This window comes from Lasioglossum baleicum, chromosome 19 (genome assembly GCF_051020765.1).
Source record: "Lasioglossum baleicum chromosome 19, iyLasBale1, whole genome shotgun sequence".
Lineage (NCBI taxonomy): Eukaryota > Metazoa > Arthropoda > Insecta > Hymenoptera > Halictidae > Lasioglossum > Lasioglossum baleicum.
The window spans coordinates 5,998,962-6,022,849 of NC_134947.1; the positions used below are offsets into that span (position 1 = coordinate 5,998,962).

Here is a 23,888-nt window from a genome sequence, read left to right on the forward strand (position 1 = left end):
CGAACCGCGCGCGATGCGATGCGATGCAACGCGACGCGACGCCTCGACCTATCGAGATACGTTCGGGGGGGAGCTAACTCGACGAGATTACCGGGTCTATGTAATTTCACGTGCTCTATGATCATTCGGGTAGTCTATACGCTGCTCTTCGGGTCAGAATTGACCCGATCATGTCGAATAAATATTTTCAATTTCAAACAAACATCACTACAATCCCATTTTAACCGAACCCGATCAATCGCAACATGTACAGCGTGTTTCAAAAAGTTATATTCGGTGGAGATTTGTTCAGAAAAGCTTGCCGCAACAATTGACCTTGACCTTGAACTTCAAGGTCAAATTTTTTCGCCTTTCCGTCGTATAGTACTCATCAGGGGGAACAAAAGTCTGAAAGGAGGCAAACATACTGAAAATCCCTTCTCCTAGGAGGTGATAGGTGCAGGGGGCACGTAGAAGGTCCCCTTCTTCGGTTTTCCGCTTATATCTCGGAAACTATGCGTCCCAGCGATAAGACCATTCAATACAAAATTAAAGCTGACAAAATGTGCCATAAGATTGATTGAATTCAGTTTTTCGCTAGGACGCATAGTTTCCGAGATATCCACGCTCAAAGTTCACTAATTCTGAGAAAGAACTCTTCAGCACAATTAGCCAACTTTGAGCGCGGATATCTTGGGAACTATGTGAGATAGCGAAAAACTGAATCGAATCAATCTTGTGGCACATGTTGTCAGCTTTAATTTTGTATTTAATGGTCTTATCGCTGGGACGCATAGTTTCCGAGATATGAGCGAAAAATCGAATCCAACACCCTTCATACCGAACAATTTTTGTAAAGAAATTGTTTTCGTAAGTTCAGTGCGTCGCGAGATATTTCCGTTATCGGATAAACGAAACACCCTGTACAGAGATGGAGAACAGGGACCTCGAAAAAGCAGTCATGCACCAGTAATTATAAATCACCTACTTCACTCCGATCGGCTGTGTACGCAAGGAGCAAATAGAATACGGTAAATATTATCGCGGTGTGGTGATTTCACCTGCAAGCAATTACCCACTCGCTATTTAGAAATCTCGTGTGTCATTGATGGAACACGAACCATTTATTTCGAAAGCGGCGATAATCGATCGCCTGTCGTCGATTATTAAACCGCGGGTTCGTTCTGCGTAGTAGGTGAACAGGTTAGACTGCCACGAAATGGTGAAGAATGCGATCAAAGTCTACGCGAGATTAAGACCGGAAAAGAACCGGAAGTCTGTGGTGGTATGCACGTTGAAATCGTCACACACCGACATGGAAAATTACAGTGTGCGACAAATTTGCAGAATTACACGGTGCATCGTCGTCCGAAGGAGGACCTCGACGAGGACTTCTTGAATCTTGTTTCGCCGACGCAAAAAACGAAGGACTATCCCGACAATCGTCCGGAGTCATGGAATTACTCGTGAGTTATATCGGAACGTCGATCTGTCGGACGAGGAATTCCTGTTATCATCCGCGAGACATCCGAAACTTTCAGTTTCTTCCGAGTGTTCGAGGAATCCGCGACGCAAGAGGACGTCTTCGAGAACGTGGCGCGGCCGGTAATGGACAGGTAAAAGGAACAGTTCCCGTTAATTAGTAAGAAAACAACCAGCCCCCCCCACCTGCTCGCTCATTCACGTGTGCCATTCCGTTTATTAAAGCGCCCTCGACGGCTACAACGGCACCGTTTTCGCATACGGCCAGGTAAATCTTGCAAGTCGATTCTTCAGAACTATCCCCTTCATTCTAATAATAATAAATTAATCCATGAATAAAATTTATACATGAAACTTGAATTGAATGCCAACTAGCGTTTGTGAATTTGGTTTTTGGACTTTCTCTTCCAGAAATATGAAAATGTAGCATTATTTCTGTCCTAAATATCAATGTCATCATTGTTATCATTACAAACAAACGATTTAATATACAATCGAATTGTTTCGATTGTCTTTTCGACCAAACCCTTTGCAAACCTTAATTTAATTCGACAGACAGCCAGCGGGAAGACGCACTCGATAATTGGGAACCAAAGAACAATAGACGGCCGAGGCATCATACCCAGGAGTCTGCAGTACCTGTTCAACCTCATCGAAATGGTTGGCGTTTCTGTATTTGACAAGGGAAGGACCCCAAGTGTCCGACATCGATTTTGATAATTTTTTGTGAGACGATGGTATGTGGATCCCTAATGATGTCTGCAAAATATTAGGTGTAGTTATTCAATAGTTTCGAAGATATAAACGATTAAAGTTCAACCTGCTTGCACGGCTAATGGAACTTCAAAAAGTTGAAAGTTCAATTGTTCATATCTTTAAAACTATTGAGTAACTACTCCTAATATTTTGCATACATGATTAGGGATCCATATACCATCGTCTCACAAAAAATTATCAAAATCGAAGTCGGACACTTGTGGTCCTTCCCTTGTCAGAGTCCCCACTAAAATAACTAATATCATTAATAGACTGCGGATCTTTATGCATATGTGGCTTATAAAAATGTTCTATTCTCCAATACTTTATTCTATTCGTCTAAATTAGTTTAATAGCAAAGCTCTGAAAATTGCTTCTTGGGAATTATAATGAAAGAAAAGCTGTCTCTTCTTAGAAGGGAAGGACCCCAAAGAGTCCGACTTCGATTTCGATAATTTTTTTGCGAATCGATGGTACATGGATCACTAATTATGTATGCAAAATATTAGCTGTAGTTGCTCAATAGTTTCAAAGATATAAACAATTAAAGTTTCATACCTCGTTGTTACATTAGCAGGTTGTAAGCAGGTTGAAATTTAATTGATCATATCTTTAAAACTATTGAGTAACTACACCTAATATTTTGCAGACATCATTAGGGATCCATACACCATCGTCTCACAAACGATTATCAAAATCGAAGTCGAACAGCCTCGTGAGTGGAGAAGTATAGTAACCGTACACGTTCTTGAATCTCCGTGCAGCGGCCGGAGAACCTGTACACCGTCGAAGTGGCTTTTCTGGAGATTTACAACGAGAACGGCTACGACCTGCTCGATAGGCGGCAACGAGAGTACGCGGTTACGAGATTGGAAGATTTACCGTAAGTTCTCGTGACGTAAATGGCGGCCCCTCGAGGTTCGCGGACGCGGATACTCGCCGATTTCGTTCGCCGGGGAAAAAAGAAAACTGGCGGCTGCCTATCCACCTTTAAGGGAAACCACCGGCACACCGGCCGAGTTAGGCTCCGACCGAACGATCAACCATGATTCGAAGACCGGGTTCGAATACGGAGCATTCGCGAGGTGCAACACCGCTTCACCTTTATTCCTTCCTTGTTTCTTGTCGCTGAACTTTCGTCACAGACAAATTGAAACGATTGTAAACGCGCACGTTTGTCGATTGACCCGTCCGAGGCGGATGCTTTTGACGATTTCATGGCTGCCGGTCGAATCCTTCCGCGTCAATCTTTTTCTACTTTCGGATTCACTTCTTTCAGATCAGGCCTCAGCTTTTTCTCGGATCCAGTAGAAACTGCTGATGACTTCGACTGGCCGCGCTAGAGCTCATCCTATGTCCGAAGGTTTGAATACTCTCAGAGAATTTTGTGTTCATTAGGAATGTTTTTGTTCCTCGTTCCGGTGAAATCAGCATTCAGAATGTATTTTTCGATTAGTTATAGGATGCAATAAAAAAAATGTAGTTATGTATCAAAAAACATCGGATGGGGATGAGTCGGATTGGGAACACGTAGTGGAGTAGGGAGAGCTGACGCACGGAGTGGGGATGGTTGAACGCGATCACGTACTACCGCTTTTTAACAAATTTCTTTTTAAATATTGCATTGTCATCCAGCTCTGAGCTGTGTTTAAAGCTTCAATTCTGTAGCTCATCGGGAAGTGGTTTAGAATTCGATTACAAGATTTGACGCATAGAACAACGACAATTCGGCAAGCTAATATAAGCGTGGTAATAACTGGAATAGTGTGTACTAACCCTCATCTGTTCCTCGTGTTCAAATCCAGCCATTTCCTGTCCCAAATCCAGTGAGATTTCTTAATTCCTGACGATTGGACTGCAATTTAATTTCTCCGTTTAAAATATGAGATTGGTGAAAACACAATCGGCGGAGTGAAAGTGTAGAACACGAGAGCAAATAACAATTATACCAACAATTACCTGTACAACTATTTTCAGAGGAGCGTGTAAAATCCTGAATGTATTTTGGACGACGATAATAGAACTTTCCACGCTTTCTTCGTTCTTGCCTAAAACAGACGAATGGCATCTATAGTCCGGTAATGATTTGACGAGTTCCCCGTGTACAGCGCCGCTTGACAATTCCGATTTCATTACACTAATGCGGAACTCCAGGGCATCCAGTTTCACTTCGAGCGATTAAAGGAATTCGCATTCATTTCGCAGCGCCAACAAAACGCTTATATTCTTTCTCTGTTCGAAATTCTCTGCCCCTTGTTTCACGAAGTTAATAGCCGAGATCGTTATCTTGTTTAGTATTCAATTAATTTGAATGATATCGAGACAGCAACGTTCGAACCGGAATATTTTTTTTTTTCAAGAAAGTCAATTAATCAGCATTTTCCTGGGTCGCCGACAGCGGAAGTTCGATTAATCAGTCGGGGATACGTTTTACGTAATGCGCGAAACTTTCTGATCGCATCTGTTGCACGCGAGTCCCAAGCGATTGCTGACTAGACCCTTCGGTCGAGACAGAAATCATTTTAATGATTTCCCGATGCGTTTCCAGCCGAGTCACTATCCAGGAAGACGAAAACGGACAGCTACATTTGAAGAACCTCAGCTTTCATGGTGTCCGGTCTCTGGAGGATGCTTTCGAACTGCTTCTGGTGGGCGACAGCAATCGGTGAGTCCATCATTTCAAATTTTACTTGTTTCCCTATCTGAAAGATTTAACGAAGTCTTCAAGAGAGGCGAATTTCAGGTTCAAATTAATTTTGACATATAATTATAGAATAATTGTAATAGTAAATTGTGAGGCAGATTTTCCAGGTTAAATTTAATTCTGGAGAATAGCTTGAATAGTGGGAGATTTCGAGTTCAAATTAATTGTGAGATATATTAACAGGAATTCTCTCTTATAGTAAATTTAGTTTTAGGGTAATTTTAATGTAAATTTTTATCTCTAAAATTTCAATTGAGGGATATTTCCAAGCTAAAATTAATTTTGAAATTTGAAGAGGAATCCTTGTAAAACAAATTTAATTCTAATTATCGATTACTCTTTGAAAAATACTGCTGCAGGGTCACCACAGAAACCCCGATGAACCCTCAGTCATCAAGATCGCACTGCATCTTTACCATCGTGATCTCGATGAAGGAGTTCGGCGCTGATCACTATAAACGAGCGAAAGTGCACCTGGTAGACCTAGCCGGGTTTGTATCGACGATTCTCTTATCCACTGAAGGTACAAGGACACTGACAGGATATACAAGCCTGACTCTGTTACCGACCTAAAAAGAAACTACAGTCAGTTTTAAACAAAAACCTGGAGTTACAATAGCTAGTACTTCTATGCTGAAGAAATCTGAAGAAGTACTATTATCACTTCAAGTTATTTTTTAACTGACAATAATTAGAGAAAAGTCCACTCTCCTTGCATAGTTAGTCAGGTGACGTCACCTCGTGGAAAATGATTGGCCCCTGAGTGTAGATGACCCGCTGCACAGTCTGCCACAGCGAAACGTCACAGTCAGGCGTCGATTAATTTCATAGCTACCCTGCAGTCAAAGATTAGTCAGCGAAAGATGCGACAATTCAGAATAATTTTCTTCTGAATATGTATTTCCCAACACAGTTTGCTTATTATAGTTACGATTAATAAGTATTGAGTTACATAAATAGAGTTGCATAAATAGTTTACTCTTCGGGGTAATTTCTGAAGTTGAAAACACACAATTTAGTAAAGAACGTAATAAATGATTAGTACATACCTTTTTTTTGCTCCCTAAGGGATTTCTTCCTCCCTTACTATCTCGGGATGTCGGTAAGGCCCATTTCTTCGATTCGCTTACCGACATCTTATCCCCAGTTGGGCCACAGCCTGTTCAAAATGATTCGTAGCGCTGCAAAGGGTCCTCGTCCGCGAAGAGCTAAAATAAAAGATGGATACGATAGAGGCATATCATTTTCTTAGAAATCTGATACGATTAGGGCACGCGCAATCTCTTTCCTGCAAATGTCGTCGGATAAGGGTGATCACGATCTAGCCCAAGTTGACCTGAATCAGGCGTTGACTTCTGGCGTCGCATTAAGGAAATGAATTCGCTGACTAGCAACCCGCATTCTTGTTGCAGTTACATCATCGTTGCCGTTCGACCCACTTGTCTGCACGGCTATTTTTTCCAGCCGTCGCCGCGTCTCTCGCTTGCTTTCTCGGCTCCGATGGCAAATTTTGTAACGGTACGCGATTTTTCAGCATGGACTTTTCTATAGGTCTGAACGGGTCTACAAATGCTCGATAAGCGGCACCATACTGACCGAGGCGAAGCACATTAACCTGAGCCTACATTACCTGGAGCAAGTCATAGTGTGTCTGGGTCAGGAGAGCGTCACTCACATTCCGTACAGGTGTTCTATTCGCTCTATAACCTCTCAGAATATCGACCGGTTCATTTATCAATTCTACTGTGCATTGTACAGCCCCTGAAATAGTTTTCGAACGCATTTAAAAATCGAATAATCTTTGAAAAATCGAACCAAATGTGATTTCTTGACATGTTAGAAGATTTAGTAAGAAAAAATTACAGTTAAAAATTGCTACTGTTCGGAATTGCGAAGGAAAAAGTAAAAGTCAAGTTTTTTAATTTTCGTATCGGTGCCCCTTGTCGTTATGGCCAAAAGTAAAACGTGCATTTTGTAGATCTACGTCAATTATGTGTATGTGGAGAAATCATTCTATTCATCATCAATCATTCATGTGGAGAAATCATTCTTGTTTCACCTTCGTATGTCAAAGAACAATTGATCTGTCTGGAATGGATAAAACAAATTATCGACTGCGACATGAAAATCATTTGCATATGTACATATTTTTAGAAATTCATATTTGACATCGATCTTGAGAGACAGCCTGGGCGGAAACTGCATGACCGTAATGTTGGCTAATCTAAGCGCCGTGTCTTCGAATCTAGAGGTAAAGTAAATTGCTCTACTGTCCCGCGTTCAATAGCAACAACTGAATAATGTAAATGTAGCTTCGAGGGTACCCATCTCTCGGATCACGGACATCATTCTCGAAGCTACATTTACTCTGAAATAATTTTTATTGTCGCCAGGAGACAGTTTCTACGTGCAGATTCGCCCAAAGAGTGGCTCTAATCAACAACGACGTGAAACTAGTTCTACAAATGAATATCCAAAGCGAGAACGCGTTGCTGAAATTGGAGATCGAGAAACTCAAACAGCAAATCACAGCGATGACTGGGCAAACTGTACATTTACCAGTGTACAGTTATGTCTCTATTGACGCAAAATCCTCAGGGGGATTCGGTTGCGTCCAGTGATGCCAGAATGACGTTGAAACCAACCTCATTTCCCCCTCCAGGCTCTTTGTCCCCTTCTACTATCCTTGCGCACGCGCAACGTGTCTCCCATTCGTCCCATATTACTCTGGTCATCAGAGAGGGTGTACTTGTACTCCCCCCGATTCCTTTTCGATTACCCCTGTCTGGTAACACTGGTTGCGTCGATCATAGGCGGGTACATAGCTATTTTTATGAGCTTCAAAGGCCGAGCCAAACGTATATAGAGAACGACAGCGCGTGTAAAGCGAGACCCTTTGAACTATGCCGGCGACTGCGACTCTCCGCGTCTCTTTTCTTCCCATACGGTGTCCTTCCTTGCGTCGGAAACTCTCATCGTCAATTAAACCACTAAATACAGTAGAAATTATATCGTGTTTTGACTCTTCTATTAATCAAAATATATTGATGAAAGTTTCATAAAAAAGATTAAATATTGGTGTTACATTGTAAGGACGTGCAGCTTTTTTGCGTCAATAGAGACATCACTGTAGTAGAAAATCGCGATATCTTTCATAGCAAATGTTAATCTCCTTATTGTTTCGAACGTAGCGTTCCGAGGAACTTACGGCCGAGGACAAATGGAAGTTGGACGCTCAAATCAGAAATTTTCTAGATTCCGACGACAAAATCTCGTGGAATTACAACACGAAAAGTATCGAATACTGCTTCGATAGTTTCCGAAGAATTATCGAGTTGAGCAGAGACCCGAAAAGCTGCTTGAAAAAGTTGGAGTACTACAAAGACCTGGTTTTCCAGAGGGACAAGGAAATTTGTATCCTAATGTTATGTAATTTCGCACCCCGGCAAGAATATTGACACAACCAGGAAATGCAGTAATCCACAATATCGATTTTAAGAAAATTAGGAGATTTCCATCGAAATAGACATTGTTAATCTCTCGGAAAAATATTTTTGGAAGTGAACTCGATTGGGCTCTATAAAATGATTTTATTCTTGCTACCAGAGTCGCCACATGAGGGGAGGGAGCACGAATCGAGGGGATGGCGTCGTAGAGGGGGAAGGTAGAGTGGGGACACCGATATGAAACTGACATAACTGCCCTCTAGCGGTCAATTAGGAGTTACAAATACAGTTTCTGTTCTTGCCGACTTCACGAAATTTTTATTCAGAAAATCAAGAAGGTTTAACGCTCATTCTATAACTTCCTGAGGCAAACGTAGCACTGTTAATCGATCTGCTAAACAAAGAAAAAGCGAAAACGGAGAACTGTCTAAAGGAAGGTCCTTTCAATGTATTCGACACTTATGCGTGTGTTTATTTTTTTCATACGCTTAACTGATAAACAATACTAATTTATAATTTAGGATTACCTGACGATGGGGGCTTACAATTAACTAAGAAATCGAGAACACTAGATAATCATTCCGAAGAATTTAAATTGAAGCCGGAGATCAACTCCAGTAATTTTAAACAATTCCAAAACAAGATATTCTCAAAAGTAGACGACGGATCTTTATGCAAAATAAAACCACCTATTTCTACCTTAATTCTAGCAAACTGGAGTGAAAAAATTTTATTTTCTTTCCCAATATGTTTAATAGGCTCAAAATAATATTTTTAAATGTTTTCTACTGGTTCAAACTACTCCTACTCATTTTTGCCATAAATGCATAAAATCCGCTGTCCTCGCACGAGTGATTTTAATCGAGTAACATTACATTCAATTCTAGCAGCAGCACAATTCATGGACGACACAAATAACGAAAATCCACCGACAAAACATCAAATTGAAAATACGAAAATGAACGTCGAGGACGAAATAAATTCAACTAATCGCAGAAACCACAAAAAGAGATCGAAAGAGTGCAACCCTACTCTCGAAAGTTACGCTAATTCGCAGCACAATGTTGCCAACCGTGTTAATGACCGCACTAACTTTCTCGCTGCCAACATAGCGAACGTCAGAAGGCGAAAAAATTCTCTGGAGCAAACCTCAACGAGCAAACACGGTTCCGTGGATAATTGCCAACCGGAGTATTTCAGATGCAACGTTGTCAACGTAACATTGGACAATTCGTCAACAACATTGGACAATCCAGAAGTGCAGCAACCAGTTCGCAAGTCCGAGAAGAAACAAGCGAGAAACAGCGAAGTTAAGAAGTCGGTGGCTAAAAATATTCTGTCGGATGTAATAATGAAAGAAGAAAATGGTGGAAGCCCTCGCAATAAAACTATTAAAGAGTCCACCGATCAATCAGTGCCATTTTATGAGAAGATGTTGCATTTCAATGTGCCTCGAGGTGAAATGAAATCATGCAGAATGGAGTCTGTGCGTTCAGAGAACATCCTGAAGAGTCAGATTTCCAAGTCGAATTCGCCTACTCGAGATTCTGACATCAGATTCAGGAATACATTTCAGGTTGATTCGAAATTCGCGGAGAATTTTGATACCGGTGAAAAATCGCGAACACCTAAGCCTGGAAATGATGCTGGCAATTATTCGGTGTCAGCCCGCAGTCGTTTACAAAATGGCGATCAACGCGTCGACGTAAACTCGCAGATAGAACCGCTGCGAATAGCCAGCATTTGCAACGAACGGAAAGACATGCTGCCACAGTCGACCAGAAGTAATGTTTGTTTTTCTAATCGCGAAACGGAGAGTAACAAGAGCAAAGGAAACGATAGAAAGTCGAGTGTTCGCAGCTTCACGGCTGACCGGCAGGAAAAATTCAGTGCAAGAAGCAAAGAGGACTTGAAGTCGGACTGTGCTAGCAATAACGGCAGTTTCGAAAACTCGCTTCCTCTGACAGGTGATCCGGAAATCGACGAAGAGATCATCGCTTTTTACAAGGCCAAACGGTTGGGTGGCGTTTATTGACAAGTTTCTTCGCTGACAGCAATATCAACTACAATCACGCAGTATTAGTAACATTAATACCGATAGGAATATTCGCAGACGAATTTCTACGAAATTCTATAACACAGCTTGTAACTCCTATGTACAATTAGATAAATAAATAATCGATATCTCGGACGTGCGTTTATTCCGAACTGATCAAATTATTAGAGCTGTAACACAATATTTAAATAGAACTCTAACTACGTCGAATACTTTTCATTTTTCCTAAAATAATTACACTGAATATAAATATATTTTCCAGTCTGTGGCTCTAATAATTTAATAGTATTAATCTAATTTTGTACTACGGAACACTTGAGCGATTCCATATCAACCTGAACAAATTATTAGAGCTGTAACACAATATTTAAATAGAACTCTAGCTACGTCGAATACTTTTCATGTTTCCCGAAATACTCACACCCAATATAAATATATTTTCCAGACTGTGGCTCTAATAATTTAATAGTGTTAATCTAATTCTATACTACGGAACACTTGAGCGATTCCATATCAACCTTCTCGCCATACATTTGCGCCTCGAAAATCGTCAATCGATTCTCGTGGATCGAAGCGAGACAGTGCCGCCTCGCAAAACCAGGATGTTTTCGAATTTTAAAATTGACCAACTTGTCGATGTTCATGTTAATACTGTCCCTGTGAACGAAGCCTTGTACTCCTGAAAAAGCATACATGTTTTACGAAGCACTGAACGACTTAATATTTAGAAAACATTTTCGAATGAACTTTTTCACCTTTGTACTCGTAAATTTGAAGGGTCCTTCTGTTCTCGACGAAAAGTAGAAGCGTCTCGATGTTTCCCGCAAAATTGAGAACTGCGAACGACGTCGGCCTGTGAGCCTTTATGGTTTGGAGGATCTTTGTATGCGTGTCGTGGCTGTCACAAATCTGCAATGATAAATGTGAATCTATCTGCTCGTCCCAAATCAAATCAACTAAAAACTGCTCTCGAATTTTCCAAAGTTGAGTGCAAAATTTGTAGGTGCAATTCGAATTCAGCCAGATCTCGGATCTTGATTTGCGTTCGGAGCCCCCTTTTGCTTGGGGCCCCGGGCATTTGCCAAAGTTTCCCATAGGGTAACGCGCCACTGGGTCCATGCCAAGAATAAAGGCAGGTCGATCGCATTAAGAATGAACCTATCCACCCTTTAAGACTAGATATCGCGAAAGATCGGAGTAAACCTTGCTGCAGGAAGGAAGACGATGAAATTACATTGGAAAATAAATGGAACTTAACCCTTTTGCACTTCGAGCGTATAGTTATCGCGCACTTGTCTTACTATAATTTAGAAATTTAAATAAAATTTCGGTCTCGCTTCTACAGCAAGGTTTACTCCGATTTTGTGACCGACAAGAGGATCTGGCATGGATTTGATAGGTATTCAACTCACGAATATATGATCGTCGTTAACATCCTCCTCATAGTACAGAAATATCTCCTTCTCGAATATTCCAGCTTTGAAGTTCAAGATTTCAGGCCTTCTCGACGTCCTCCCAATGTCTGTATTCATTATTTTACCGACGCCTCGCTTGCGTGCCTTGTTCCTGCTGGGGAACAGCTGCCGATCCGTCTGCGCAACCATTTTCCGGCCATTGTCATCTGCCAGAGACGACAAAGCTTCTTCCAAGTCCTCAATATTTATTTTCGAGGATCGTTGCTCATTCTTCCGATTGATCATCGTCTGAAGTACTTTGTTCACCTTTCTGCTGTTTACCTTGCCACCAACATGCTGCAAAAGTAATCGTTCATGAAGAACAACGCGAAAAGCTCTTCGCTTTCTGACTTTCTTACTTCGAACTTGTTGTTCTCGAACTTCCACAAGTTTTCAGAGTTCTTGCCACAACCCTTTGTCCCTGAAGTGAGGAGATACAGAGTTCCATCGACGTTGAATGTTCTCCATCCGTCCACCACTCCGAAATCAGTCACGTTGGCGACTAACTCGAATTTCCCTCTCGCGAACAGGTACGTCAGCATGCGGCAGGTGTCGCAGCTTATTATCAGGTAGTCCGAGTCGTCCAACTCGAAATGATGGAGGCTGACGATGCGGTCGTCGAGGTCGATGCTCTGCAGATACTCGAACATGCTGAACTTGTATATTTGTTTCTCGGCTGCTCGCTTTAGGCGGTTCAAGTCTTCGCATATGTCTTCCAAGTTTGCCTGCGGAGAACAAAATAAATCAAATAAAGGTGAGGGAACCCGTAGGGAAGAAATTGGCCTCACTGATGCCAAGGCTGTGGTACTGTGGTACTAAACCATACCCCCACCATAGCCTACTATTGCCCCTCCGTTGTTTTCCAACGCGCCCGCGCGCTACACTCACCAACTCACCAGCGTACCTCTACGGATACAGGAGAGTGATACGCTGGTGAGTGTAGCGCGCGGGCGCGTTGGAAAACAACGTAGGGGCAATAGTAGGCTATGGTGGGGGTATGGTTTAGTACCACAGTACCACAGCCTTGGCATCAGTGATTGGCCTGCGACGAGTGATCATCACTAGACTGCGGATCTTTATGCAAAAATAAAAATGATTTACGCTAATGTATGTTTGGGGCCCCTACGTAGTCACAATCGGTAGATAAAAGATCAATCTAGCGGGCATGGTCCCTAAGATGGCCTGCTTTTGCGTTTTCGAGGCGTAATTTGCATTATTCGGCAGCAAGTGACTGTCGCTCGACAGCCACGGTAGGTGGCAGCACTGTCGCTCGACAGCCACGGTAGGTGGCAGCACTGTCGCTCGACAGCCACGGTAGGTGGCAGCACTGTCGCGCCGCCATAATGCTTCTCAAACTCCGCTACATGCGAATTACGCCTCGAAAACGCAAAAGTGGGCCATCTTCGGGACCATGCGCGCTAGATTGATCTTCTATATAGCGATTGTGACTACGTAGGGGCTCCAAATGTGCATTAGCGAGGCGTGATTAGACAGAAGCTCTTCGTAAATGCATAAAGATTCGCAGTCTAGTTAGTAATCGCATGCTTATCGTCACGGACTGAGCGTAAAGTAGATTTATAGGTGAGAGGGGGTGTCCTGCGAGCGGGCAGGGATTGTTGACTGCGGCCATCTTGGATGGCAGCACTGTGGTGCGCTCTATAGGCGACTTTAAGTACTAGTGCAGCGTCTGTGATCTTTAGCAGGAAACAGAACCCACTTTACTGTTATTAAATATGTGGCAAGGATCAGAACTAGAGCTTCAACCACCGAGTGAGGTTATTCCGCATGTATTTAAAGTCGCCCATAGAGTGCACCACAGTGCTGCCATCCAAGATGGCAGACAAGTTGATATCCCTTCCGTTTTTCGCTACACTCCCCCCCCCCCTCCCAAGGATATGCTCAGTCCTTAGGCCCGTGCTTATCGTACATTCGTCTCCGCCATCAGGACGTTCATCTCCAATTGCCTCTTTCCCAAAGTGTCCGCCAGTTCGTCAAGCCTGATACCATTTAAAACGCTGCTTCCGGTGGCTCCGTTCTCAAAATGCACGCTACCATTTACTGTCCATCTCCCAGAAACAACCTGCTTCAGGAAATCACTCGTCTTCACAGCTCTAGCCTCCCACTGAGCAAGATCTATGTCATTCAAGTAGCCGTTCATCACACGGAGACTTTCGTTCATGATCATTGGCTCCTCAAATACAAAGTTCCCTGGAACAGTCAATCATCCAGTTGAACAAGTTTCTTCGTAAATGATGCAGAGATATTAATTTTTAATTATCACCTCTCAATGTTCTGGTTCTATTCAAGGAAACGACTCGAGCCATATCGACGCCGTTGATGTGACGCGCGTTCAAATTGCGACGAATCTGAAATAACCCCGTGAAATTGAAGTGTCCGGTGATATTCTGCTTACCAGTGGTCTGCAAAATGGGTAGAACAATTGTTCGGTCATTTCTTTGTCACGTTTCAATCATTACACGAATCAATGCACCGCATGTCCAACATACCATGAACGTCGTCTCCTGAATTGTCGTCAGGTCTACATCATTGATTCTCCCTAAATGTTTGAAGTTGTCGACAGTGATGTTCCGACACTTGAAAACCTCCACTGGTAAAGCCTGATCGGATTTCAGCGATATCAGTAATCTCGTGTCCAAATCGTTGAACTTAGCTACTTCAATGTTAGACTGGAAGACGACCTTGTTGATCTCGATAGCTTCTGCAGACAAATGCAAAAGCAACATGAAATATTAATGTTTTACTAACGAAAACAATATTAGTTACCTTCGATATAAACGGGCCTGTTCAAGTACAAAACGTCGAGTTTCAATTCGTTCACGTCGACTCCCATCACGGATCCTGCTTCGAAGTCCGTTTTCACGATAAGGTGTGCCTGAACCCTAACATCATCTTCGAAGACAACTTTCGATCTTATGAAGAATGGTTTGTCAACGAAGACAGCGTTCTTCCAGAAATTCTGCAGATCTATATCGTTCAATTTCTCACGCACGAAGAAAGCATTGTTAAAGGTGACAGAGTTCTTGAACACTTTCGGACCGGAAATACTGACGTTGCTCTCGGTTGTAAAAATGATCGACTTGTAGAAACTGTCGAAGTCTGTGCCCTGAGTTGTTCCATTTACCACGAGGTTCTCGATTGATACATTCTCCGGGAAATGAACGTTCCCGTTATATTCGTAAGTATTATTCCCGAGAAATTTACGTTTGCCCATCAGGTCTTGAAAGTTTACGTCGCCGATACTTCCGGTCGCGTGGAACTTCTCGCGGACCGTCACGGTTCCTTGAAAAATATAGAAACATTTGTTATCACATTCTTGTCGTCAGAGCAAATCCTCTAATTATATATTTAATATTTAAATATTTACATCCAGTTATCTAAATGGTATGCAAAATTCTAAAATATACTCTGAAGCAGGCATGCACAACTGGACGATTTGGGAGCGGGAGCTAGCTCTCGACTTGGCTCATGAGCCGAGCTGGCTGGGTCGTGAGCTTGCTGGAACACGAGCGGGAGCTCTCGACTTGGCTCATGAGCCCAGCTGGCTGGGTCCTGAGCTTGCTGGCTGGATCCTGAGCTTGCTGGCAGGATCCTGAGCTTGCTGGCTGGATCCTGAGCTTGCTGGCTGGATCCTGAGCTTGCTGGCTGGATCCTGAGCTTGCTGGCTGGGTCGTGAGCTTGCTGGCTGGGTCCTGAGCTTGCTGGCTGGGTCGTGAGCTTGTTGGAACACGAGCGGGAGCTCTGGACTTGGCTCATGAGCCCAGCTGGCTGGGTCCTGAGCTTGCTGGCTGGATCCTGAGCTTGCTGGCTGGATCCTGAGCTTGCTGGCTGGATCCTGAGCTTGCTGGCTGGATCCTGAGCTTGCTGGCTGGATCCTGAGCTTGCTGGCTGGATCCTGAGCTTGCTGGCTGGATCCTGAGCTTGCTGGCTGGGTCCTGAGCTTGCTGGCTGGGTCGTGAGCTTGCTAGAACACGAGCGGTAGCTCTCGACTTGGCTCATGAGCCCAGCTGGCTGGGTCCTGAGCTTGCTGGCTGGATCCTGAGCTTGCTGGCTGGATTCTGAGCTTGCTGGCTGGGTCCTGAGCTTGCTGGCTGGGTCCTGAGCTTGCTGGCTGGGTCGTGAGCTTGTTGGAACACGAGCGGGAGCTCTCGACTTGGCTCATGAGCCCAGCTGGCTGGGTCCTGAGCTTGCTGGCTGGATCCTGAGCTTGCTGGCTGGGTTGTGAGCTTGTTGGAACACGAGCGGGAGCTCTCGACTTGACTCATGAGCCGAGCTGGCTGGGTCGTGAGCTTGCTGGCTGGGTCGTGAGCTTGCTGGAACACGAGCGGGAGCTCTCGACTTGGCTCATGAGCTTGCTGGCTGAGCCCTCAGCTTGCTGGCTGGGTCCTGAGCTTGCTGGCTGGGTCATCAGCTTGCTGGCTGGATTCTGAGCTTGCTGGCTGGATTCTGAGCTTGCTGGCTGGATTCTGAGCTTGCTGGCTGGGTCCTGAGCTTGCTGGCTGGGTCCTGAGCTTGCTGGCTGGGTCGTGAGCTTGTTGGAACACGAGCGGGAGCTCTCGACTTGGCTCATGAGCCCAGCTGGCTGGGTCCTGAGCTTGCTGGCTGGATCCTGAGCTTGCTGGCTGGGTTGTGAGCTTGTTGGAACACGAGCGGGAGCTCTCGACTTGACTCATGAGCCGAGCTGGCTGGGTCGTGAGCTTGCTGGCTGGGTCGTGAGCTTGCTGGAACACGAGCGGGAGCTCTCGACTTGGCTCATGAGCTTGCTGGCTGAGCCCTCAGCTTGCTGGCTGGGTCCTGAGCTTGCTGGCTGGGTCATCAGCTTGCTGGCTGGATTCTGAGCTTGCTGGCTGGATTCTGAGCTTGCTGGCTGGGTCCTGAGCTTGCTGGCTGGGTCGTGAGCTTGTTGGAACACGAGCGGGAGCTCTCGACTTGGCTCATGAGCCCAGCTGGCTGGGTCCTGAGCTTGCTGGCTAGATCCTGAGCTTGCTGGCTGGGTCCTGAGCTTGCTGGCTGGATCCTGAGCTTGCTGGCTGGATCCTGAGCTTGCTGGCTGGGTTGTGAGCTTGTTGGAACACGAGCGGGAGCTCTCGACTTGGCTCATGAGCCGAGCTGGCTGGGTCGTGAGCTTGCTGGCTGGGTCGTGAGCTTGCTGGAACACGAGCGGGAGCTCTCGACTTGGCTCATGAGCTTGCTGGCTGAGCCCTCAGCTTGCTGGCTGAGCCCTCAGCTTGCTGGCTGGGTCATCAGCTTGCTGAAACGCGAGCGGGAGCTCTCGACTTGGCTCATGAGCTTGCTGGCTGAGTCGCGAGCTTGCTGGCTGAGTCGCGAGCTTGCTGGCTGGGTCGTGAGCATGCTAGAACACGTAGGGTGGGGAGAGAACTGCAACAGGAGCCGCTCACGAGCCGCTCCTGGAGCTAGGAGTTGTGCATGCCTGCTCTAAAGCACGCCTCGAAGTTCTTAACCGAAGGTTAAGACAACCGGATATAAACATTTGAATATTAAACTATATTCTTCTGAAGTATTTGCACTTACCATTCACGATCACAGGACCCATCAACAACTGATCCTTCTTAGGATCAAAAATATTCTCCAGGTGGTGGTCATTCAAACTAACCGCGTCCAATTCGCGACAACGCACGATGTTAAATGTTTTATGCCCGTAAACTTTGATATCGTTGTCACTTTTCAACACCGTATCCATGACACGATCCGAGAAGTTAAAGCGATTCAGTAATCCCTGGATCGTCAGGTTGCGAATTGTAACGTTGTTCTTAAAGATCACCGTGTTTCTATGATCTTTGTATAGATCCTTCAGAGCTACTCCATTGATCGAGTTGACATCGATCTTCCCCGTTACCTGAAGAGAATCGATACTGCTGTTTCCGCTGGTGATGTTTTCCAGCAACGAGTTTAGACGATCCATCAGATCATTGATCTCTTCTGAAGACATCCCATTGATAAATCTCACGTCCACGTGATCCGTTTCGAGCTTGTCGATCGAGTGATTGGCTGTGTTACGCGATGACGCTAGATGTTCAGTGAAATTTTTAAAATCGACGTCATTGATTGCTCCAGGCGCAATTTCTTCAGCTATTAAAGTTTCTGAGCTGAGACTGTCGAAGACAATGTTTCCGAACGTTTTGTTCAATTTATTCAAAAATTCAGCATACGAGACGTTCTTATCAATGGTGTCGCATGATAGTTCGTCCACGACTATGGGAGATGTGAATGCAATTATCTTCTTTCCTAGGCAGCTGCTGTTTCCTGTTTTGTTCAGCAGATCTTCCAGGCTTTCCATGTGTCTGTCGGTTACGTTCCCGAACGTGACGAGTGACGATATGTTTCTCAAATCTGGAAATAAGATAATTCAGATAGTACAGATTGATAGTGAGCTACTAGTTGTTCATTGATAATAATCGAATTGTTACTTGGAAACTCCTGATCCGTGTCCGTGGTCGCGAACTCCTCTATCGAGTGTCCATTGATCGACCGAGACGTGATCGTCACGTTCGATTTCATCTCGACGTTGCCTAGAAACGTCTTAGTGCCAGTGATCTTGGCATCTTCATCATCTTTCAATAACAGATCGTCCAAATTCAAAGGGCGCTGCTTATAAAATGCCTTATCGAAAATTACATTTCCCAGTACTGTCAAGTTGGCGAAGATGACGTGCGACTCGATCTCGGAAGTCTCGTTCAACAGTTTCGTTTCCTTTATGCCTGGTCCCGTTATGTTGCCATCCACCTGGAATGTTTAATTATCCATAGAGTCTATCGCGAAGCTGTATTCAAAATTTTCAGAACTCACCAAAAGCAGACCTTCCACGATCAAGTTCTCGAACGTGATTTCTTCTTCGACCGCGTTCTCTTTATCCAGAATCACGAAATCATTGATATCTATACCGTTTATGGTTTTGGTGCCGCTCAAATTACCCACTCGCAGCTGATTAAACGATTTCGAGCCGGTCACTTCCGCTGGAGTGTTACCCTCGATGAAAACGTAGTCGTGCGGATAACGAAGACCGTTTAGCGTCTCTAGCTCCACAGTGTCTGCGCTCAGCGACTAAAATTATTTGAATTGTGTAAACACAAATGAATTATTATATTATCAACAACATTTTCTTCCTATTACCCCTTCGATAACTGTGTCTCCAGGGATGTGCATGTCCTTATTTTTCCACACAACGTTCCTCATCGAGTCCTTCCAGTTGACGCCATTCACAGTCTCGAGGAAGAGGTTCCCTTCGACCACAGCTCGATCTATCTTCGTGAAATCAATGCCACTATAATTCTGTATCGAACTCGCGAAGCGAATATCTGTAACCGGTACGCCATTCAGCGAGTGGATAGCGAGGTTGTCAGCCCTTAAACTGGAGAACTGTTTAGTCTCTTCGATCACGCCTCCATTTTCAGGAGAAAAATCATCATTCCGCACGTCGATACCATTAAGAAACTGTACAGATAGCTTGTCCACGTTCAAGGTTCCGTTCAAGTCGATATCTCCGACTACTTCGGTCCCTGAGTCGAAATCAAATGTAGTTACGTTCAAATTTCGAATCTGCTCTAAATTCGAATCGATTTCCTCGAGTTTCTTTTCCAAATCGGTCAAATAGTTCAACTCCTCCATGTAATCGGTCATGTTGAAAGCTATATCTTCTTTGGGCATATTCGTGGATCCGACAGAGACCACGTGAAACGTCACGTTATCAAATACAGTTGCATTTGTTGCGTTCAACACGTCGATATTCCAAAACCCTGTCACCACGGGATTCTTCAAGTAGCTCTTCTCGAGACGCGCCTCTGTCTCGTCTAAAATACTCTCTTGGCTGTTCAAGACATCCTGAAAAAAACATTTCGAACGGTTTGCAATTGTTCCGTTCAACATAAGCGAGTCAGCTTTCGATAAACGTTATTTTTACATTCAATAAAGGTTGCAGTCTCAACCATTTCTCCATGGTGTACTGAGAAGGATGCTGCAAGTCTTTCAACTCTGTGTGAAGCTTGACGAATTTGTTCCCCAGGACGAATCCAAATTTCGGGATCACCGTTGCCTGCGACAGATCGAATTGATCGAGGATGTTGTGCGGTAGCTGGATCCTTTTGAAACTTAAACCTTGCCAGCCTAGGGCGATCACTGTCGAATTTCTTAGTTGAACTAGCAACAATGATTCCTCTCTGTAAGTGTCCAGCCTGATGTCTTTCACCCATGATATCTCGGAAGTAACTGCAACAGAAGTATCTTAAACAATGCACAGTGTTTCGTACAAAGGACTTGTACAGGGTGTCCCAGTCAACTTGATTACCACGATACATTTTATGAAAATTGTGAAACGTGGAATTCAAACAGCTTCGAGGGGTCAATCTCGTTCGCTACTTGTTTTTCTTGTGGGTGGAGGCGTTTCGGAGAATTCAAGGTCACCTTCATCTCAGCGAAAAACGTATTTAGTCCAGTCAACGAAAAATTGTATAGGGAAATGGAAGGAACACAATTTTTAACTTTGGGTCTTTGTTTGGACTAGTAAGGAGGTAAACATACTAAAAGTCCCCTTTTTCGGTTTTCCACTTATATCTCGGAAACTGTGCGACCTAGCGATAAGACCATTCTATACAAAATTAAAGCTGATAAAATATGCCACAAGACTGATTCCATCCAATTTTTCGCTGTTATGCATAGTTTCCGAGATATCCGCGCTCAAAGTTCACTAATTGTGAAAAAGAGCCTTATTTGACTAGCTAACTTTTCAGCACAATTAGTGAACTTTGAGCGCGGATATCTCAGAAACAATGCGAGATAGCGAAAAACTGAATCCAATCAATTTTGTGGCACATTTTGTCAGCTTTAATTTTGTATAGAATGATCTTATCGCTAGGACGCATTGTTTCCGAGATATCCGCGCTCAAAGTTCACTAATCGTGCTGAAGAGTTAGCTAGTGAAATAAGGCTCTTCGTTTTCACAATTAGTGAACTTTGAACGCGGATATCTCGGAAACAATGCGAGATAGCGAAAAACTGAATCCAATCAATTTTGTGGCACATTTTGTCAGCTTTCATTTTGTATAGAATGATCTTATCGCTAGGACGCATTGTTTCCGAGATATCCGCGCTCAAAGTTCACTAATCGTGCTGAAGAGTTAGCTAGTGAAATAAGGCTCTTCGTTTTCACAATTAGTGAACTTTGAACGCGGATATCTCGGAAACTATGCGAGATAGCGAAAAACTGAATCCAATCAATTTTGTGGCACATTTTGTCAGCTTTAATTTTGTATAGAATGATCTTTTCGCTAGGACACATAGTTTCCGAGATATAAGCGGAAAACCGAAAAAGGGGACCTTCTACGTGCCCCCCTGACTTTTAGTATGTCTACCTCCTAACTAGTTCAAACAAAGTCCCAAAGTTAAAAATTGTGTTCCTTCCATTTCCCTCTACACCCTCCTTATGAGCATTCATTGACTGGACTAATTGAACTTCATATGTCTTCGGAAAAATGAGTGGACACAATTTAAAACAGTGAGCAGATTAAAAAACTTCAAGAATTTCAATATATTATTTCCACTACGTTGAAATTATTAATGAAAAATATAAATTGATATAATATAGCTTCTGTGTGCCTTGCAATTGATGCACAACTTTTTAATTTTTCATAAAAGTCCGGAGTCTAGAAATAATTAACGAGATATTATCGAAATAATTTCCAAGAAACAATTACACGTTATTTCGATAATATCTCGTTGACTATTAGATTCAGGAGATGAAGGCTATCGACTTACAATACAAAAAGTAAGTGATTCCATTTAAAAATAAAAGTGAAGGTGGCCTTAAAATCTACGGAACGCTTCCACCCACAAAAGAAGCAAGTACTGAAAAATAATTTTGGTAATATTTTACTGAAATTAGCTTCAGACTCCGTGTTGTACTGGAACTCGCCCTCCAAGAAATGATAGAGGCCAGCTTCCGGTCCAGACAGAGCTAGGAATTGCAAATAGCCGTTCTCGAAGCAGACAAAGTTCCTCAAGTCCAGCGACTTAATCGTTTGCGTTTCCGGAAAAATGTTGCCGAGCATGTTGTCCCTGTACTCGTACAGAGTAACATCGTTGTGGCCTTGAAGAACGAGGAAGATGGATTGGTAGATCGGGCAGACTTGAATGCCTAACACCTTTGGCGCCAACGTGCTTTGTCTCAGCCTGAAATGAACCATCTGAATCACTTAAGCTGCTTGAAATTTTAATTTAAAAGAATGCAACTTACCCGTAATGATAAGACTTGGTAAAGAAGTCGATGCTGAAGCTGTAAATGTAGATGGGCGAATACGGTATCTGGAATTGCGTTTCATTCTCGTCGAATAATAACAATTCGTGTCGAGTTCCATATTGAAGGTACTCTATGTGTTTGATCCGCTTGTGTATTTCCCACTGCCAGAAATAATCTCGAAAGGATCCGTCATCGAAGAGTCTGTGCCATTGCAATAAGATTCCGCCAACTGATTTCACGCACAAAACAACCACCACATCCGCTTCCGGAGTACCTGCCGAGTGGAAACTGTCAGAAACGAGCACTTTGTACGTTAATATCTCTCCGGTGACGTTTAAGAACACTGGATCATCCGTGAGAACGTTGTTCGGATCGAGTTTGTAGAACAAGAGCGTCGATGGTTCACTGTGGACCAAGAAACCCACGCCATTTGCATCGAAGTATCGCCAAGCGCCATTTTTCGGGAGCTTCCGGCTCTCGTGGACGGAGATGTTCCTCACCACCACTTCTGCAATTCAAACCTAACCTAAGCAAAATGTCTCTACTGATTTGTAATTGAAGGTTGAAAAAAGAAGGTTTAAAAACCATCTAAAACCTGCAAGAATGCAATTTAATTCAACTTGAAAACATTGCAATTCGTATTTAAGTCAACTTGAAAAAGTTACAATTCGTAGTTCATTCAACTTGACGAAATTCCAGAAAGCCGCAACGGAAAACAATATTAGGACATCAGAAAAATGGAAAGAATGAAATTCTTCAAATCCATTTGTCGTTTTCTTGGTATTCTTGAAACTTGTTTCTGTGTTGTCTACAATTATTGATATCTGAACTGCGGATTTCAGTGCAATTGTGACGTGACTAAAAATGAATAGGACAAATACGAAGCTCAGAAGAATTTATTATCTAGACTGTGCACCTTTGTGCAACATAAAAATTGTCTTCATCAATTACAGAACGCCGAAACCATATAAAACTTTCTTTCCAGTTTCAACAATTTTAATAAATGGAAAATAACACGTGCACCTCATTAAATCAACTTTCTGTTTTTACTGTTTTAAATCACATCCACCCATTCTTGTCATAAATGCATGAAATCCGCAGTCGATTAATAACATTGTTGCGTTATTTTCGGTTTATTGGAACTAGGAAATTGTCATTTAACTTGTCTGTTTAGATTAGCAGTCCGTGAATTACCTTCTCTGTTCCCAGCGCCGGTATTGAATTCGTAATCCAGCCAAATCGAAGAATCGTCCTCGGAATCTCGCTGCACCCGCTGCGATTTAGTGTGGAGCAGTTGATGCAGATTTTTAATAGATTCGTCGAGATCGGAACACTTTATCACGCTCGCTGAAACGAAGATAAGGAGCACGATCGAGCAGTTGAAAGAGAACATTGTACATTCGCGTGGAAACTGACGCGTAAAGTTGTACCTTGCTGCTCGTGTACGATTCGGACGAACGAATCCAAATATTTTCGTAGGGTTTTGCACAGCGGCTCTCAACCACCGATCGTGTTATCACTCGCCAGGAACCAGTTTTCACGTGTTCCTCTCGGTTCTACTCTTTTCTCGCACTTTCTTCGCTGAATTATTTATTAATTGGCCAACTTGCACACCACGTTCGCGCTGATTGCACACTTTCACGTGGATGTGGGTCAAACGATATCAATTCGCCGTTTCCGTTGCGGAAAGTTCTTTTATTCAACATTTTGTACAAAACAATTATAAACAGCAAGTATAAATAAC

The 23,888-nt window shown here is 43.5% G+C and overlaps 2 protein-coding genes across 2 annotated transcripts; one reads left to right on the forward strand and one right to left on the reverse strand.

Moving 5' to 3' along the window:
- The first annotated feature begins 576 nt into the window (after nt 1–576).
- Nucleotides 577–11,696, forward strand: LOC143218358 (uncharacterized). The gene is made up of 15 exons (XM_076443491.1): nt 577–1,264; nt 1,327–1,445; nt 1,521–1,595; nt 1,687–1,729; nt 2,017–2,121; nt 2,982–3,100; nt 4,766–4,882; nt 5,281–5,412; nt 6,473–6,607; nt 7,076–7,172; nt 7,315–7,470; nt 8,113–8,335; nt 8,745–8,804; nt 8,889–9,133; nt 9,194–11,696. Exons 1-15 carry the CDS (start codon nt 1,199–1,201, stop codon nt 10,400–10,402), a joined length of 2,901 nt encoding a protein of 966 aa, XP_076299606.1. The 5' UTR covers nt 577–1,198; the 3' UTR covers nt 10,403–11,696.
- Nucleotides 7,116–23,863, reverse strand: Fs(1)n (female sterile (1) Nasrat). The gene is made up of 16 exons (XM_076443755.1): nt 23,339–23,863; nt 22,142–22,652; nt 21,782–22,077; nt 19,814–20,118; nt 19,027–19,734; nt 18,703–18,957; nt 18,324–18,639; nt 17,428–18,246; nt 14,662–15,177; nt 14,385–14,596; nt 14,159–14,297; nt 13,805–14,085; nt 12,237–12,602; nt 11,836–12,174; nt 11,179–11,332; nt 7,116–11,102 (listed from the first exon to the last, which is right to left on the reverse strand). The coding sequence occupies exons 1-16, from the start codon at nt 23,535–23,537 to the stop codon at nt 10,906–10,908; spliced, it is 5,613 nt and encodes a 1,870-aa protein (XP_076299870.1). The 5' UTR covers nt 23,538–23,863; the 3' UTR covers nt 7,116–10,905.
- Nucleotides 23,864–23,888: the final 25 nt, after the last annotated feature.